We start from the raw sequence: 19,655 nt of genomic DNA on the forward strand, positions 1-19,655 counted from the left end.
ATCATATCTGCTTGAGCTTTTTACTACAATTATAGTTTGCCTTTGTCAACCTTGTTTTGTTACAAACAATTACTTCTGTGGAACTCAAAAGTAAATATCTTTTTATTTCTTGACAAATATTAGTTTTTGGTTTTTTTTTTGTGTTCGTTGCTTTACTTTACTTTGCTTTTGGTCCATACAATACAAGTCAGTGAGAGTTTTATTTTGGAGTTCATTGCCTTATTCTGTGGACAAAAAGGTTTAACTTTCTTCAGGCTAATTCTTCTTTTATATTCCACAGAAAACGAAAGCCATGCTTGAAATTACATCGGTGTCAGTAAAGGACTATATTCATATCCTGGTAAACTATCCCTATGTAGCTGACAAATGATCTTTCATGTTGTTTGGTTATTGAACATAATAGGGCGTAAAACCTTGCAGTCAGTGTAGGCCAAGCGGATGAGTGTTGTGGAGGTCACTAGAAGCAGGGCACTGGGGTCAAGTCTAATAGACCGCAGCGTGTGGCTCTCCTCTGTGGAATTGACTGAATGCTTGATGAAGGATAGAAAACAAACTTGAGGCTTCTTGCTCACGTCACTTACTGAGGGCTACAGCCATCTGGGCCTCACTTCAAGCCTTGCTTCTAGGCATAAATCATCACAACCACATAGACACATATGCAGACTACTTGGCTCCCCGGGTCACGCCGGAGATCAGGTTAAGATTTTTTCCTTTCTGAAAGGAAGCCGCAATAGTGTCATCAAACTCTCAAGACTAAAGGAAAAAAAAAAATACAATAAGAAAAATATGGGGAATGAGAAAGGGAACAACAGACATTCCAACTGGTGAAAATGCTGTGTTGTTGGCATAGCAGCTTGAAGATCCAGGCGGCCTGGCTACCAGACACGACCAGAGCTGTGAAAACAACTCAGCTCAACAACAGTACTTCAGCTGGACAGAATTCTCTCAGATCACCCCATAGGCACAAACGCACTCACCTCAGCTCATGAAGCTCGATTACATAAGACAGGAAACCACATCCCGGGGCCCATCAGCTCCTTTCTTAAGCTGCAAGGATATTTGTGCTTTCTACCGCTCCACCCTCATTAACTAGATTAGGCTGAGGCTAAGCCTGTGTGCAGAGCAAGACTGGCCACTAGATTAACCTTCTCATGGTCTCAGGCTTGCAGCACTTCAACCATAACTCCTTTCTATCTCCAGCTTTCCTTGTGTGTTTGCATGGACTCAAGCAGAAACAGATGTTCACTTCTGCTGCTCTTTGGCACTGTGCATTTCCTCCAGCCACGTGCTTTCACTCCGTCATTACAGTCCAGAAGCAACAGATGTTCCTTAATCTCGACTTTGTTTTTCTGCCACAATGGTAATAGTTTCCCACATTCACTCTCTCACAACATATGAATCACTGAGAAAGGTTATGCCCCGAGGTCACTTCGATAACAGCATGCGATGGAGCAATAATGGGTGACGCAACTTTGGGAAACTTAATCATATGAGAAGGTCAAAGGAAGATAAGACCTGGTAACCGGATTCTAGCTCTCCACCTAGTTAAATGTGACCTTTCAATTATCTGCTGGTGCTTATTTGATCTTTTACAGTTGGCACGGCAGAACTCGCACCTATCTTATGAGTCTGGATAGGTTGTTTTTAAGAAGGTGCTATACAAAGTGCTGAGAACTTGGAGAGTGTTTTTGTGTGTGTGTGTGTGTGTGTGTGTGTGTGTGTGTGTTTATGTGTTTCTGAGAAATCCGTCTTGCAGCTCTTACAGTAAGACAATGCACAAACTACGTCTGTTTCAGTGGAAGTGTTTTTCTGTGCCAGGGTTATTAGTGGTGGTTTCTGCTAAATGTGCATGTGAAGACAAGCCTTTAGATGACTGCAGTTCTATTGTATCAGTCAAATTGAAACTTTTAACTCCCTGTACTATGGTGAGATTTTATATATTTCTATATACGTAAAATATGTGTGTGTACTGTGTACATTTATTATGTATATTTAAATAAACACACACACAGTATATATTTAGAAAAAAAAAAAAATATATATATATATATATATATATATATATATATATATATATATATAAAATGTTTATTTAAATATACAGAAACTGTATATTTAACATAAGCAAATATAAGCAAATATTATATATATATATATATATATATATATATATATATATATATATATATATCATCCCCATTAATCGTTGTCCAGCTCTAGTAAATACAAATAGTAAAGTAAAGATGTGAATAGCAAAGTTGGCTCATTTTCAGTTCTCAGATATTTGCTATGTGCTAGAAATATTTGTAATTTCATTAATTCCATGTTTCTTTACCATTTTCCTTACATACATACATACATACATACATACATACATGCATACATACAACTCTAAGAAATCTAAAATAAGGTTAATTTATCTGATTCAAAACTTTCTCACATGTTTCAAGGTCAGCTGGTCATTTTACTTATGCATGATGCACATTTAAAAAAGAGCAAATGTATTTAAGACATTAAGTTGTCATATAAAATGTGTGCAAACTACTGAATGTAAAAAAACTTAATATAAGTAGGAATAATGATTAAATAAGGAGGTAAATAAGGAAAGTAAACACACATAGATTGGCACCTGTGGAGAATGTACCGCTAGGCATCCAGAGCAGGTCTCCCCGGTTCAGTCTCTCTTTCTGTAGCTCTCAGTAGTCTCATTCTCTCCGGCCTCCGCCTCTCTCCTATTCCCTCTATCCCCCCTTTCTAGGCTCTGCCAACTTTCTCCATTCTTTCCAGTTCCCTTCCAGGAAGAGCTGGCGTATCCCTGTGTCCCTTGGCAGTAGTGAGGCCATGCATCTCTGCTGTGAGCGAATGCCACTGAGAGTCCCTCTGGAGATAGCTAGAGACATTGAGCTAGCACACTATAGGCGAGAGACTGATGCTTGGCAGTTGTGGAAAAACAAGAATCCATTCTGCCGAGGGGGCTGCTGCTCTCTGATACTGAAACGAAAGCAAACTATTATTTATCCATTCTCACACACACACACACACGCGCACACACACACACACGCACACACACACACGCACACACCCTTACACCATCAATCCTATGTACTTTTGTAGAAAAGCAAAGAGCAATTGAGCATTGCTATTACTCTGGAGATGTTTCTCTGATGTTTTTGACTGAATGTCTTCATGTCCTCATTTCAACCTCCCCAAAGTAGGCTAAGCAGTTTAGTCTGGTGCTAAAAGATGCAGAGTAGACAAGGCATGCACTGCTGAAGTTTAAAATATGTGATCAACAAAATCAATTTACTCGTACAGTATGGTTTTGAAATGCAGCTAGGTAAACAGACTGACAGACTATCTAGACAGACAGACATTCGCTCCTCTTTTTAGACAGATTGGTACACAAAAAGACAGATAATATAGACAGGCTGTCTTTCGCTAAGTTTAACTGACCGACTATCTTTCTAGATAGGCAGACTGCCTAAACAGACAGACAGACATACTCTAGGTAGATAGACAGATAGATTACCTTTCTTTTTCTAAAATCAAATACAGATAGATAGACAAGGGACAGACAGACAAGAATGCTGATAGGCAGACTGACGGACCAATACACATAAATAAACATGCTCTCTATAAGTAGATAGGCAGACAGACTACTAATGCCTTCACGTGCTATCAGAATTATCATAAATATAGAAATTGGACACGAACGGCCTCCTGGGTCATATTTACAACTGGGAAACTAAGATAATTTTGATACCAGAGTTGGGCGGGCCATAAACATGGAGGAAGAGAGAAACAGCTGTAGTACTTCAAAGTTTTATTCGCACAAACATCTACATTTATGTATATAGTTTATGCATATGTATAATTTATATTTATGTACATACTGTATATAACAATTCAATGCTTTTTGTATGTTTCCAACACGGCCATTTGATTGAAATTAAGGAATCATCAGCCAGCTGGATATCTAGGTAGCGCAGTAAATGTTTATGTGAACCAGCGTGTGGGACATTTCATCGAAACCTCTTGGATACTGAAGAAATATCCTTCACTTTTTTTTTTTTTTTGGCTTTAATAAGTTTCTGATAACACATGAAGGCAGCACATCTATTTATGCAGATACAAGAGGAGACAGACAACATAGACGGACAGACAGACCGTCTATAGGTAGATAGAAAAGAATGCAGATAGATGTACTGTGCAAGTCATGCCAATAAAGCCCATTTGAATTTAGACAGACAAGTTTAAAGAGAACATACATGTATTTATACTGTTTCGTGCGCGTGTAAGTTGTATGCTGGTGTGTGAGTGTGCTGTGGCAGTGGTTCTCAGGGAGGCACAGGTTTTGTGTGAGAGCAGGATTAAACAGCCAGCTGTTGAGCAGATGGAATGTGTGCAATGCGGAGATGAGAACGATTGGGATCCTGCAACTCTTTCTCGCTCTTCCTCCCACACTCCCTCCCTTTCTCACCAACCCGTTATTAGTTATTTTCTGCAAGAAATGTGTTAGTTATTTATTAATTTAGTTCACCTGGCAATTAGCTCTTTCTTGCGGTGCCTTAAAAGTCAGTATCTGTTTTAACATAGCGCACTGTGTATTGCAAAGTGCTCGTGTAAAATCAGAACACAGGTGCCAGAACACAGTTTGATTTCCAGGCAGCGCAGTCGCCCCCCGACCCTGTTCGGTTATAGCCACATTTTGTTTTTCCTAATGATCGTCTGGTCGAGTAAGCCGTCGCTTGTCATTTTTCACATTTTTGCATGGATTCGCAGCACAGCTCTGGTCCTGCAGGCTGCGTGTGTAACAATAGTCACCGACCAGGAATGTGTCGTTTCCTCTCGCTCCACCAGGGAGCAGAAGCGAGCGCGTGCCTCTGCGCAAAGATGAATGAGTCCACAAAAGAACTCTTTATTTTCAGGGTGAAGTTCATGAAAAACAAAACAGGATGCTTTAATCTAAAAGCAAACAAACAAATCGGTCTCTGTAACAGAATTGGGAACTGTGAAACGTGTTTATGTCTGACTGATCGGCTCTCTTGATAGCAGCAGACTAGTTTCTCGATTTGCAACCTGCATTCGGCATGCTAACTAGAGGATGTGAGCTGTTTTTAGGCATTTGTAAGAGTTGTACGGTGCTCTAGCGCTCGCACACACACTTCCAAACGCACGCGCAGACATGTGGGTGTAGTTACTGGCCTGACCATTTGGCGTCTGCAGCTCTGTGGGTGTTCTTGGAGGCTTTTTTTTCCCGATAGTCTGCAAATTCAGTTTTGGATGTTTACCTAGCACCTCCTTATATACACACGCACGCTCTCATTCACGTAGAGCTAAACACCCAAACACTCCGCTCACACTGCAGCTCTAGACCACTGTCAGAATGTTTCCTGACATCCAAATAGAGGTTTCCATGTTGTTTTAAAGAGCGTTTTAGGGGTCAAGTGTGAACTCTCACATGACTCATTTAGGTCAAAACCTTTATAACCTTTGACCTTCAGGTTATTAATAATACGAGCAGTCCAAGGGTGTTGCTAAGGGTGTTCAGAGTGTTTTTAGCACGTTGCTATGTTGTTGCTAGAGCATTACCGTTGTTTGCTAGCAATGGTTTAAGCTGGTTTGGCTGGTTAGCGCAGTCTAGTTAGCCCCTGCTGGTAGATCCCGTTACTGCACCATCAGGTTCGGTGTGTAGGGATAAGAAGAATTGTTATTCATGTTATTAAAATTAATATTATTTCCGATGTGTTTTGTTTTTCTGGCATTTTTTTGTTTGTTTGTTTTTTGGTTTTGCATCATTTTGTTTCGGCTTACATGTTTCTCTTTTTGAGTGTTGAGAGCAGTAGTTGGTCTCTGATGGTGTTTTTTTTTTGTTTCAGTTTGTTGAGATCAGTGTTTTGTTTCTGAGGGTGTTGCAGTGTTTTGTTGGTCATCTGGCAATAAAAAAAGGCAGTCGTTTAGAAAAGCAGCAACACACCTCTCCTCAGTTGGCTTTGGTCAGATATTTTCTTTTCCCTTTTACATTTCACTTTTTTCCCTTTCTGTCATTTCTATTCACTTACTCTTAGTCCCTTTTTGACTTTCCTTATTCTCACAACCCCTCCTTTTTCCACTCTCCCTTCTTTGACCTTAGCCTTTAATTGAAGGCAGAGACTCCTGTCCACCCCACAGTCGCTAGAAAGAAAGATATGCAATTGTTCAGCACAATGCAGAATAGTATTAGACATCTCTACTTTTAAAATAAGAAATGTTTGTTTGTTTCTTGCTCTTCTATCATCTTCTCTTCCTCTGTTTATTTTTATTTGTATATTGTGAAGCAGCAGTTATTCAGAGTGTGGCAGGAGGGCGAGACAGCGAGTGAGCCGCTCTCCTCGACTCTGCGGCTCCCCGTGGAGACATGCGTGCGTGAGAAACAGACGTGAAGCTTTGGAAAGTTGAGTGCTGAGCTTGGCAGGAACATAACCGAAAGAGGTTCCCTCTGAGGCCTGGAGCGGAAGGAGAGGAGAGGATGGACACACAGGAAGTGAACCTAATGACTAGTTTGAATGTGGAGGTGATGAACAGGTAGCGATTCCCCAGCGGAGATGATTTACAGACCCTGTGAAAACTGCATAATGAGCCCATTCTTTCCTGCGACGTATTTTTAGTAGGACATATCAACATCATCTTTTTTGAAATATAAGAAATTTAGTTATGTTACGGCTATTGGCACCATATTTTGCTACTTGCTAGTTAGTTGCAGGTGTATTGAAGGACACCTTTGCTGTGTTGACACATAGATGATCTCAAAGGTAACACGTATGGACTAAAAGCAACAAAACACCTTTCTCGCATATAGACTGTGACTCTGCAAAGATGACTCAATCTTTCGTGTTAGGCTGGATTTAAATGAGCGCTCTGTTAATGGCAAGAGGAAGGCGACCTCATATTCTTCCACATCTGCACAATTACTCATCACTTCTCAGTAATAACTCAGTTTGTCACCCACACACATGCGCACACACACACACACACACACACACACACACACACACACACACATACACTCAGCATTAGTATGGTTTCCGTCTCTTGGGGAAGCCAGCGCTCCCTGTGCCTACCTCCAGGGGTCATGTTAAGGTGATTGTGTATGACATCACTGTTGCTGTGACTCATGGAGGCCCAGAGGCTCTGTGAACTCTCAGTGTGCTCTCTACTCTAGAAATAAATACACACATCAATCATGCTCGTGTAGTGTATTTGGGTGGATGACAAATAACGTGTCTTTGACCCTCTTTTTTTTTTCCTCAGCATCAGTTTTTCAGACTGTTTTTTTCTTGTTTGCTGATGCAAATTATCACCGTTATTTTAACTTTTTTTATTTTTCAGTTTTTTTCCTTTTGAAAGAGCTGTTAAAAAATATATAGACTGATGCCATTTGGCTTTTGATTCATTTTTATTTACACATTTTACAGAATAGCATAAAACATTGTGTCCATCTCGATCTTAAATAAAATGCTAAAATAATGATATACATATATATATATCTCACACACACACACATTAGAGGGAATGTAGTATTGGAGAAATGCAATATGTATTGAAATAAATGAGTCTCTTTAGCATTGTTGTTGTTTTTTTTTGTTTGTTTGTTTTTTGTTTTTTTTAATCCTTATCCAGTAATCACAAACAACTGCAAAGCTTATGGAAAAACCCTGATTCAAAAGAGTCTGGGAACCCTAAATTACAAAAGAATTCCTAAAAAATAGATTTTTAGATAAAATACACTTTGCAGGGTGTCAACTGCCCATTTATACACATACTTTTCTTTATGATTTAACTACTCAGACTGACACTCTGGAAAGGGAAACTCAGAAAAGGGAGGCAAATGTCAGTAGTTTCTCAGCAGGTGAATTACATCAGCTCTAAGTGCTATATAATCCACTCTCACTTCAGTAAACCTTTTATCAAAAGAAGAGAATTTTATAGATACCAAGGGGAGGCCACACACATGAACTCCTCCGTATACACTGATTTACAGCAGTAACATCCAGAGAGAGAAATCAAGCAAGAGTTTAGTTTAAGAGTCTATTCTTATGGCTCATGTGGATCCTGTGTGTTTGAGTCCACTGTGGAAATGATAAATCAGGAGTTAGTGGGCAGTTGTGTGTGTGTGTGTGTGTAAAACCACACAAGGCAGTAAAGATTTAAAGGTATTCTGTCAGACTGTCTGTCGCTGATGATCTGGTAGCTTAAGTGAGCTAATCCGGCCTTGGGAACATGAGGTAATTGAGCATTTTTTCCATGTGCGGATTTTAGTTTGGCATCAAACTATATAATAGTTGCATATTATATAGACATGATTCAGTATTGAGATGTAGAAGCACAAGCTCTCGGCTGCTCACGTGTCTGCTGTGCCTGCACTCTTTCAGTGGGGTCTGCAGGCTCCTCTGCTCTTCTGGAAAGTTTTCCGATGCTTTTAACCTCAAATCCATATTCTGTTTAAGCACATTGCTGTTTTCTCATCAAATGTGTCTGGTCCTTCTTCTGAGAATTCCAGTGCCTGGAAAATATACTAGTGGTTATGGGAACAGTTCACCTTAAAATGAGAAAGTAAGTTGTCACTTGGGATTGGAACAACATGATGACATAATATTCTGTATTTTTTGGGGTGAATTGTTGCTTTAAGACTTTGTTTAAATCTCTTGTTCAGTTTCTAACTTAAAACTGACCCCTGCTGCTTCATGATGGAATAACACCTTTTTTTTTGTTTGTTTTTCTCCACTTTCTCTTGCCTACAGATCATGATTCAGAAGCAAAGAGAGTTCAGGATGTTCTCTCGGGAATGGAAAAACCACAGGTGGGTCTGGAGTACGAGTTCAAATACCCCACGAGGGAAAAAGACTAATGGTTTAATGTTATCAGATAAACATGATGTGCTTTATTGGCCAAAGGAAAGCACAGGCTGCAAATATAAAAACAACACATGATTCATTCTTTTAATATGTCATAAGGATGACATTTGGTAAAAGTCACAGTGATCTTTTCAGATTCATCTACAATTTCAAACTGTTCCCTTTTCAACCACATAGTGGCAGCATTTTGCTTCATATTTCTAATCCACTGTCAAGCTGTGGTTGACTGGGTGAACATTTCCATCAAAACAATGTTTTCTGACCGATATGTTTTGCTCAGTTCTTTCCCCATCTGTTCAATCAGCCGGCTCCTCTTTCTGTTGTTTAGTTCAGGAGTATCTGAGGACGCCCTGTCACTTTAAGTGATAATCCATAAGTGTAACTAGCCCATATTCATCAATCATCTTTTCTATTTTGTGTTTTAGTTTGCATGCATTTGTTTGTGATGTTTGAACAGCTGTCTCATTTGTATTAATCCCACATTAGAATAATATTAGTGACATTAAGGCAGTTTAGAAGAAGATCAGCATGTTAATACTGCAAATAAATCGTCTAGACCAACAGAGATTATATTTTTGTTTATTAATGACAAACATTTAATTCAGGCATCTGTTGCCCTTTCTGTCTGTTTGTGTCATTTGCAAAACTTGATATTTGACATTGAGTAGTAGCAATACATTCTGCAATGCTTTTGAAAAAACAAACTTGTATTTAGCAAGTAAACTTTAAAATTGAACAATGTTTTGTTTAGTTTTTACTTTCTATTTATTAAAGAATCTTTAAAAAAATGCATCCCAGTTTCCACAGAAATATTAAACAGCATAACTGTTTTCAACATTGATAATACTAAGTATTTTGTTTTGCAAATTGGCATATTAGTGTAATTTTTATAGGATCATGTGACTGGAGTAATGAAAAATTCTACTTTATCACAGGAATAAATTACATTTGAAAATATATTTACGTTTACATTCAGTCATTGAGCAGACGCTTTTATCCAAAGCGACTTACTAATGAGCTCAATGGAAACAATCAAAATCAATGTTACTTTTAAATTCAAATAATACGACTGTTTTGTTGTATTTTTCATCAAATAAATGCTGCTTTTGTGAGCATGAGACGTTTCATTTTTCATTTAAAAATCACACTGACTCTTAATGAATGTTGGTGCACTATATACATGCAAATACATAAATAAAATACAATAAAAATAACAGGAGTTCCATTAATGGAAGGAAATGTGATGCAAAATGCAAGAGCACAGAAGGAATACTCCATGATGGATGCAGGGAGGCTGAAAAAACGTCTGTGGCTTAATGTGTCTCAAGATGAGGCATTCCGGAGGGCTGTGTGGGACTGGAAGTAATGGATTTCAATTTGCCCTCATCCCCGTCTCTGCAGAAGCCTGTAATGGAGCTGCCTTTCTGATTCAGTTTCTTTATGAACTTAAATTCAGCTGGTGTAGCTTTCCCAGCACAACACAAAACAGAAAGTCTCTGGAGACTACAGACTCTGGCCGGTATGTCTGATGTTTAGTGGCAGGCGTTCTTCCCAACATCACAAGTCCTCTACCACTTCATGCACTTTAGCTGATGCAGTTTAGGATTGAGTCATGATCCAAAGAAATAAAGCAAGATGATATTTACGACACAATTTCTTAACTTCGTACAGGACAGTAGGTGGCACTGTCACCAAACATGTTCACCCCGAGGGCTTCTATGGTCATATTCTGAATTTCATTTTACTGTGTCCAAGGCAAGACACAGCATAACTTCCTGCTGAGTGTCCTAACCATGAACTTTATGAATGATTTACAAGAAAAAATAAAAAAGTATAGGTCTCTGAGATTTAAAATTCGATGATGGTGTTAAAGTGACTCTCCGAGAAAGCCAGGTCTGATGGCAGCAGGTTCATTGAGAACGTATTGCTGTGGCTTCAGAATTGCCAGTGGCTATGCTAGCTGTGCACATCCGAAAGGACACAACCATAGCTTATCCACAGACATACTTTAACCTGCAGGATAGATTGTGGCGTTAGATTGCTTTTGCCTGACTGAGGCTAGCGTGAGACGTCTGCAGCTCATTCATGTCAGAGCTAAACCCTCGTACACAGTGTTACGTTGAATTACCTGTTAACAGAGGAGTTATAGCCGCTCTGTCTCTTTTCATTTATACTTTCAGTTGCGTGTTTGACACATGAATAGTTAGCCTTGCAGAGGGATAAAGCTGTGCAGACACACAAATTAAAATTTGTAGAAAAAATATAAAGTTCTGAGACATTTCTTACCTTTTTCTCTTGTTTATTGATATTTCTTTGGAGGCTAGCTCTCTTTATTTGCTGGTCTGTAATCCTGGTAGGTTTAGCAAATGAATGGTTTTAGCTGTATGCTAACCTCATAATGAAATGACAATCCCACAAACTCTCTTCAAAATGACTTGCTCCTTCCAATTTTTGTCTTAAATTGGATTTGGCTGGTTACTGGAGCTCTCTGCAGCTCCTTTTTTGAGAAAATCACTGTGATTGTTGGATTGTTTTTAAAATGTCATTCACTTTTGTTGAATTCATAATCTTGGTTCATAATAGCGATTTGTTTGTCTTGCACAATTTATGTGGTGGTGGTAGTTTTGTATAGTAATGTGTTTTGCATTATAATCGTATTAATTGAGAAACAAAATTGAATATGTGTACTTCAAAATATGATCTAAAAAAAAGTTGCTTGGTAATATTGTTTCAGATTTTTGATGCCGTTTGTTCTGTGTTTATCAACAGGTGTTTAATATCCAGGCCCGGACAGCACGTATGACCTGGGCTCCTCCAGCAGGCCTTCAGAACAGAGACAGGCACAGTAACGGACACCCCTTAACTTGCAGCTACGAGGTCACTCTTTCAGACAAGGGTCGTAATGGCCAGTACCGCATCATCTATAGGTAAGATAGATCGGAGTCCAATCACAGAAGAGCTGTGTAGTTCACTCAGGATCCTTGAAGTCTTTATGTTCTCATAAATTAGCAGTGTTCACCACAAGGGAGCAAGTTAGACATGAATATATCATTCATCGAGCAGAAAGAATCATTGGATGCGGCCTGTTCTCCCATCAGGATCTGTATGATTCAATATCCAGAGAGCAGACAGGGAAGATAATCAGACCCCTAACACCCTGTCATTGTCGTTTTGAAGCATGAGCCTCAAAGCGTGACTCAAACTCAAAGCTTAGAACGTGAGAGCAGCGATGCTGGAGAAATCTTGAGTTGATAAGTATGCATTTTTTATAAAAGCACAGTCTTTCCAAAGAGTCTCTTTAGAGAAGACAAAAATCACGCCCTGTCTTATCATAGTATGTTATGTACATATTTAACATTGGTGCTCCGATATCCTTATTATTAATACAATTTCTAATTTGTTTTTGTGCATAAATCAGTTTTTCTTCACTGCACCATTGTGGATGTTTAACGTGGTTTTAACTTGCATATTAAAATCATTTGCTGTTTCCATAGAGGCTTATGTAACAGAAATGTTTCCAATTTAAATGGGACGCACTACTCGTGCTGCGTTTTAAAATTGGTTTGTGCTTCGCCTTTCAATTTGGCCTCACGGTCGGGTAGCGCCTTTCCAGCCCACTCTTGAGCGTTTTCCTTTTATTGTTTCCCACACTCAAAAAGAAAATGACAGCTCATAATCTAAAAGAATGGGCCAATTTCGGGGTTGCACCAAAGCGACCTCCAATAAAATATAGTCACTCTGCAAGGAGAAATAGTCGCTGGGAACCCTAAAATCTATCAAGGCAAAAGCAATCACAGTTTTTCCCTCGAGCAGTTGTGCTCAGTAACGCAACAACATCTCTTATGAAAGTCAGTTTTGTTCTTTGAACACTATGACTCGGTAACCGTCATGTATGTGTATCCTTGCAGTGGAGAGGAGTTGGAATGCAATTTAAAAGATCTCAGACCAGCAACAGACTACCACGTAAGGTAAGTGTAGCTTTCAACTTTATTTGGTGTAATCTGCAATGAATTTCGAGTAGCTCAAACTGTTACTGTGATTAGAACCCGTTGTCACAGAAATTCGTGTTATTTCGGGTGATCGGTGTTGTCATTACGGTGATCCAATTATCTGCAGTCTTCTTCTTTATATATAATCAAAGTTAACATTAATGGAATATTAGTCATCATTTTTTTACTTCCATTTTTCTTTAATGATCTCGGCTCTACCTAAATGTCTCTCTAATGGTCTGCCTGTTACCTGTGATTAATTGAGCTGAAAGTGCCGTGCATCACAGCGCTGGAAAGGTCAAGATTAAATATGATGCATGTACTGTTCCTCAAAGAACCTTTCAAGCCCACACTGATGTAATCTGTGTTGCTGTGAATAGGCGCTGTTAGTCTATTCTGTCATCGGGAGCTCTTGTTAGTGGAGGATCCGGTGCTGGAGGTCGGCTTGCCTGGATCCTCATTAAAACTCGCTGAAATTGTCAGCCAGGTTTTCCATCGACCTTTGAACCCCGGCAGCAGTTGAACTTGGAACTGAATATGTGTTTTGATTAAGGGATGTTGGGAGACTCTTGGTTTCTACAGTTAGATGTGACCCTGTTTGTACCTAAGAGCTATTATTTTTTTGCTCTTTATAAATCTCAGCGACCTGTTGGGAAATGTCATGTGTGTGTAGATGATTTTTGTCCCACCTTTTCCAGCACCAGAATAAGCAATGAGTGTAGCGCTGCACACAAAACAAAATCTGTTAGCTCATCTTTTTTATAAAAGCAATTTCCCTGCATTGTAAAAGCAATGTGTACTCGATCAGAAAATGCATTGAACTTCTGATTGTAGCGTATTAAAGTATTGAACGAGGCCCAGCTGCCTGTAACTTTAAAGCCGCTAGAAGTGCCAAGGTCATGAGTTCGATTAGGGATAAAAAGCACCTTGAATGCACCGTAGTTTATTAAAGTATGTTTTCCTGCTATAAAGGCAGTATAGGTGACTTTGAATGAGCTAAGCCACTAAATTTATGTGTGTTTGTCTTTCTCAGAGTGAACGCTGTGTGCAATTCTGTGAAGGGTTCGTGCTCTGAGGTGGGGGCTTTCACCACCCACAGCAGTACCCCAGACTGCCCGCTGCCCCCTAAACTATCCCACCGCACAAAGAGCACGCTCACCCTACAGTGGAAGGTGAGTCAAAGCCATAGCCAGTTTCCCATGCATCAGATATCAGATACCAGTTCTTCACTCAAAGTACATTTTAGCTTGAAGTTTTAATTGCAGGTGAGAACTTTTTAAGTCTAAAAACTTGGTGGATTTGAAGGAGATGTGTCACTCTTCTTAATAAAGTATTAAAGAGATCAAGAAAGAGTTCACCCAGAAATTAAAACTGTCAACATTTACTGACCTTCACATATTTCCTCAACCCCATGTAACTTCTTTTCTTCTGTGGAATATAAAATGGGGAGAAGAATAAGATTGTGCTGCTCTTTTCTATATAGTGACTGTTAATTGTGAACGTAAACATGCCACAAAAAAATGCAAAGAGCACCTTAAAATAGTTAGCTATTAACAGTTAAATAGTTAGAAGCTAAACAATGCTGCACTTATTTGATTAAAAATACAGTACTGCATAATACTATTTCAGCTGGTTTGTATTTTAACATGTTAAAATGTATTGTTGTGTTGGCAGTGCTAAACAGTGCTTTTAACATCATTACTTGTATGGACATGCCGATGTGTTATATTATTTTTTTAGTAGTTTGACAAGCCACTAATTCACCAATTACGTTCATTGTACAACAAATATAAACATACACGTAACACAAACATTCTGCTTTCTCTTAATGTGTTTAGTAGTTTAAAGCAACTCATAAGGGATTAGGAATAATGTAAATATGAGTATGATTGACTGAACTGTACTTTTAGGTAAGGATTTTTATTAAGATTGAAGTGTTTGATTTCAGTTTTTTCAGATTTAACTCTGAAATCCACCGTCAATGGAATTTGCCGTTTTTATTACTAAATACATTCTTTTATATTTTTTTAATTAAAACAGTATTTTTGGCATGACCGCCTAAATTGGGAAATGGCAAAAATTGGGAAACTACCTTGAAATGATTAGCCTAGCCTGTTAGCATCTTCATTCAGTCCTTGCTGATATAGCGCATTCAACTTTCATGCACTATTAAGGACTGGAAAAAGTAAGCAATGTTAGGCATGGCAACAAAATCTTCCTCTTATCAGTAGTTTGAGAATTTCATTGTCCAGTACACAGACAGTGCTTCCTGTTGCTTAACTCATTTTATCAGGACACAAGTTCTTCTTCCAGTTTTCCTTCTTTTGTGCAGTTCTAATTTGTTTTTGTTTTTTTATGTCTATCCTTTCAGGCACCAGTCGATAATGGATCAAAAATCACCAGTTACCTTTTAGAGTGGGATGAGGTATTGCTTTTTTTTTGTTGTTGGTTCACAAGAAAGATTTTCTAAATTATTATTCAGTTTCTTTTCACATATTTAGTAAAAGGGCCTTCCGGATGAACTGCATTTCAACATTTTCAACACTAATGATGTCTTTTTGACATCAGTCATCTTCACATTCTCTCCGTTTAAAAATTCACATCTGATTGATCTTTCCCAGACCACAACACACTGCTGCCACTCATATATTTTCTCACTCCAGCCATCATTACAGAAGCTGAATGGCTTCGGTGATTGTATGCAGTGTAGGAACTGAAATGTATGTGCTAATCTTCTACTTTTATCTATTAGGGTAAAAAGAACAACATTTTCAGAGAATGTTACTTCGGAAGCCAAAGGCATTACAAACTCACTCATCTGTGTCCAGCCATGGCCTACACGTTTCGAGTGGCGGCGCGCAACGACATAGGAATGAGGTATCAATGCAGAATTGAACGAATGAACATTTTCTAGGCTTACACAAAGTAGTTAAATACACCGAAACACAGTAATGTTTCTCACATTTGAGTGCGGATTATGTGCAAATTGGGATAAAGGCAGATATTTAAACATTGTTTGACCAACTACTGTATGTTCGGAGGTAATATGAGGATAATGAGGCTCTTTCTATGGGTTGCTGTACAGGATTCATATTATTAAATCCAGTGTGTGACAGAACAATACCGTTATCCCTCTGTAATCTCATCGAAACCCCATCCTTCAAGTCTTAATGGAGGAGGAAAGCCATAAAGTCACCTTGATTCAGGAGAACAGTGCCGTCTTTCTCCTTCGCTCATGCCCTTTTCTACTTCTCCATCGCACCATCTATATATTTTCTACATTGAAAAAAAAATGTTTATGCAAAAATAAAAAAAAAAGGTAAATAATTTATATTGATATAATTTAATATTATATCATTTTATTAAAAACGAGCATCACACCAATCTACAGGATAACCGGTTTGGTATAGTGGGCAGAAATGAGGTTGTTGGGGGAAGATTGTCATCACTCTGAATGCAGCGCTATCCCTCGTCTCTTCCATCTCCTGACATTAATACCAGAGAACCATTCAGAAAGTGAAGCAATACGCTGAAATATGAGACTCCACCTCCAGCAAACCACCTTTTGCCCAGTCTGAAGAGGACATTTTTTATTACTTTCTTTAACTGAGAGAAGCTCATTTAATATCTCCTGTTCCCCAGTGGCAGTTATAGACCCTCTCCTACACACAGTAAATACTGAGGGCTCTAGTAAACTTGTCACAACCAGTTAATTGGAAGAAAACTAGATTTAAAGCCGCTATCGAAAGGAGAGGAAAACTATTCAAATTCCTTAAATCAGCCCGGAGGTTATTTATATCGGAGCGGTGTTTAAAAATAAACTCAATTAAAGTGTCTGACCTGAGAGGGATGCAAATGAACACAGTTAAGTTTATGCAAAATGCATTTATACTTCCAGACAACCAAAAAACTAAATTACACTATTCCTGCCCGTTTTATAGCTTCTTGTGTGCATATATTAATGTATGTTTTCTCTCTTTCTTTTTTTTTTGTTTGTCAGTGGCTTTAGTCCTGAGGTGGTCTTCTACACAACTGGAAGTCTGCCCCACCTGCCCCATGCTCCTCGGCTGGTGCGTGCCGGCATCACATGGATCACGCTGGAATGGAGCCGACCAGATGGCTGCACCGCGGAGGAACCCGTCACATACACGCTGGAGATCCAGGAGGAGAACATTGTATGTCAATTTTATGACAGTGTCATCGGAAATAAAAACACACTACAATTCGGCATTCTTGACCCCAAAGGCTTTGTAATTTTAAAAAACTTTTTTAAAGAAATACTTAAATCAAATAATTTTCATAACACTTGACTAATGTCTTTCCTTCACATTACTTGGTGTATATTCAGTGCTTACTGTACACCAGTGTAATAAAAAAAACTAATACTAATATCACTTATATACTTACCGTAGAACCGTTTATTAATGTGTTGCTTTCTCGAAAAGAATTGAAAAAAAAATCATGACGTGGAACCTTCATCAGAATGATGGATTCCTTACGATTCCCAGTTCAACTTTCTGTGACATTAATGGCAATGTAAGGTCACTAAGAAACAGTTTTATGATCATTTTCTGCAGGGAACAGAGTTTCACCCAAAGTACACTGGAGAAAACTTGACATGTACTGTAGAGGGCCTGAAAAGAAGCACGCAGTATAAATTCAGGGTGAGTGAATCAATTTTTTTCATCATACTGTGTGTGAAATCTCATTATTGTGTGATTTACAGAGCTTGTCAGTTCACACACTCATAACTCTAATCATCATGCATATCATTTAAAGAGTCTCTTAGTTGCCCTGAATGGGCGAATTTAGATGACTAGTTCATATGGAACTTTGGACAATAACACACATGTGCAGAGCATGTTGGGAAATGTCAGCTACTTCACAACTAGCCAAGAACAAGAAGTTACAAACAGGCCTACAGTGAGATGACATTGTTTCAAAATGTGGTCGTACATCAAACATCAAATTTGGAGAATTGAAAGACATACGCACCTGGTTTAAAAACTGAATATAGAAAATAAAATAAAAAATACGACCTGTAAGGCATTTGTTCACATTGAGATGTTTTGGATAAAATCTCAGATCCTTCATAGACAGTAAAGAGACTGAAATGTTCCCAGAGTCGTAGGCAGTCTGAAAATGTCATTGTATCTCATACAAACTTACAGTTGAACAACAGATGTCACATGGGCTGTTTTAGTGATGTACTTATTACCTTTCTAGGCCTTGAATATAGTAGTTGCGTGGCTGTCTATGCTAGTCAGCAAGCTCTGATTTCTTGAAAAAATATCTTCATTTGTGTACCGAAGATGATCTATAGTCTCTTGGGTTTGGAACAACATGGGAAAGAGTAATTAATCACAGAATGCTGATTTTTAGATGAGCTATCCCTTTAAAACTCACATTTGACACGTATGCAAGTGCATTCTTATTGACATACTCAAAAATACCAAAGAGGTGCATTTGTCTGTTTTGAAGAGAATAATGCTTGCTATAAAGTGCTGGTCAAATATTAATTGCCAAGCCTTAGTGACCTAATGTTTCGGTCAAGCGTCGTGTGCTAATTATTAGCCAGAAGTGCGCAGCATTTAACACCTGCTCTTCAAAGGCACACAGTGTTTTGTTTACATGTGTGGGCGAGTAACTGTATGTGCAGGAAGCGTGTTTGGGTTACAGGGACATCTGACAAATTAAGCCTAGAGTCATGCATTGTTAATTACGGTGGCAACAAACTGCTTTAACCTCTTTCTGTGCTCCAGTGACTCATACTACAGTTGTTTTTTATTATGATCACAGATATTTTCTTTGGTCACGTTCATATAGTGAACTCTCCTATCCAATTATGAATGAACCGCAGCCCACGTCAAGTGCTGCTGTAATGCAGTGAGTGGGTCTGGCTTAAGTGCTTTCATAATTAACAGTAATTCCTCCGAATGGTGCGCACACCTCTTGGGTTTTTTTGCGTATTTAAGTGGCGTCGTCCATTACAGTTGCAGGTGCAAATAACAGGAGTGTGTAAATGCGTTATGCTCTTTATTAGGTTGCGCGTAATGGTTTCTATTTTTGTTGCAATCATACATTTTTGACATTTGTGAATCGTATATCTTTTTTTTTTCAAATCGTTATTTGCTTAGCTACCTTATTCATATAGCTAAGTGTTTTTGTTTCAGTATAAAACTTAGGGATGGACAGAAATAGCCAAGTACTTGAAAATGATAACTAGTTACAGTTATTTTATTGTGTTTTAGAATTTTATTTTGATTAAAATTCCAAAACATTTCCTAAAAAAAAAGATTTTGGGATCAAGAGAATATATGGTCAATGTATGAATTAATCTTATCTCAAAACATGCAATTCAACAAGAGTTGCCCTAGTTGTGGTTTTTCATACAAAGTTCACCTCTTGGGCAAAAAAAATAAAAGATCGATGTACAGAATCCAGCCTGTTTTGGGTTAAAACAAAGTTGTTTTTGTGTCTTGCAGCTCATAGCCTCGAACCTGGAGGGCAGGAGCAGTCCCAGTGAAGTGCTGGTGTGTAAAACCAGTCCAGACAAACCTGGACCCCCCTCCAGACCCTGCATCAAGGGCCCTATCAGACCCTACAGCTTCAGTGTCAAATGGGGTATGGCTTTTTGTGCAGCTGAAATACTGAATTGGTTTCTGGCTGTGAGGGGAAATTGGAAATCTCATTTATGTTTGGGTGCAGATGCAATCTGTTTTGCGTTTGAGCTTGACCTTTCGAAACATGGAAGTTGAGAAGAACTATCTGT

The 19,655-nt window shown here is 38.6% G+C and overlaps 1 protein-coding gene across 3 annotated transcripts in view; it reads left to right on the forward strand.

The window, feature by feature from the left end:
- fndc3ba (fibronectin type III domain containing 3Ba) overlaps window positions 1–19,655 on the forward strand; it is a 111,687-nt gene that overhangs the window by 71,463 nt on the left and 20,569 nt on the right. For all 3 annotated transcript variants that reach the window (XM_043263607.1, XM_043263600.1, XM_043263615.1), the window contains exons 7-15: window positions 8,781–8,839; window positions 11,664–11,821; window positions 12,803–12,862; window positions 13,917–14,055; window positions 15,255–15,308; window positions 15,636–15,760; window positions 16,884–17,058; window positions 17,461–17,547; window positions 19,369–19,507. In XM_043263607.1, the coding sequence (XP_043119542.1) occupies window positions 8,781–8,839; window positions 11,664–11,821; window positions 12,803–12,862; window positions 13,917–14,055; window positions 15,255–15,308; window positions 15,636–15,760; window positions 16,884–17,058; window positions 17,461–17,547; window positions 19,369–19,507 (996 nt within the window). The remainder of the gene's footprint in view (window positions 1–8,780; window positions 8,840–11,663; window positions 11,822–12,802; window positions 12,863–13,916; window positions 14,056–15,254; window positions 15,309–15,635; window positions 15,761–16,883; window positions 17,059–17,460; window positions 17,548–19,368; window positions 19,508–19,655) is intronic.

This window comes from Puntigrus tetrazona, chromosome 2, assembly GCF_018831695.1.
Source record: "Puntigrus tetrazona isolate hp1 chromosome 2, ASM1883169v1, whole genome shotgun sequence".
In the NCBI taxonomy this organism is placed as follows: Eukaryota; Metazoa; Chordata; class Actinopteri; order Cypriniformes; family Cyprinidae; genus Puntigrus; species Puntigrus tetrazona.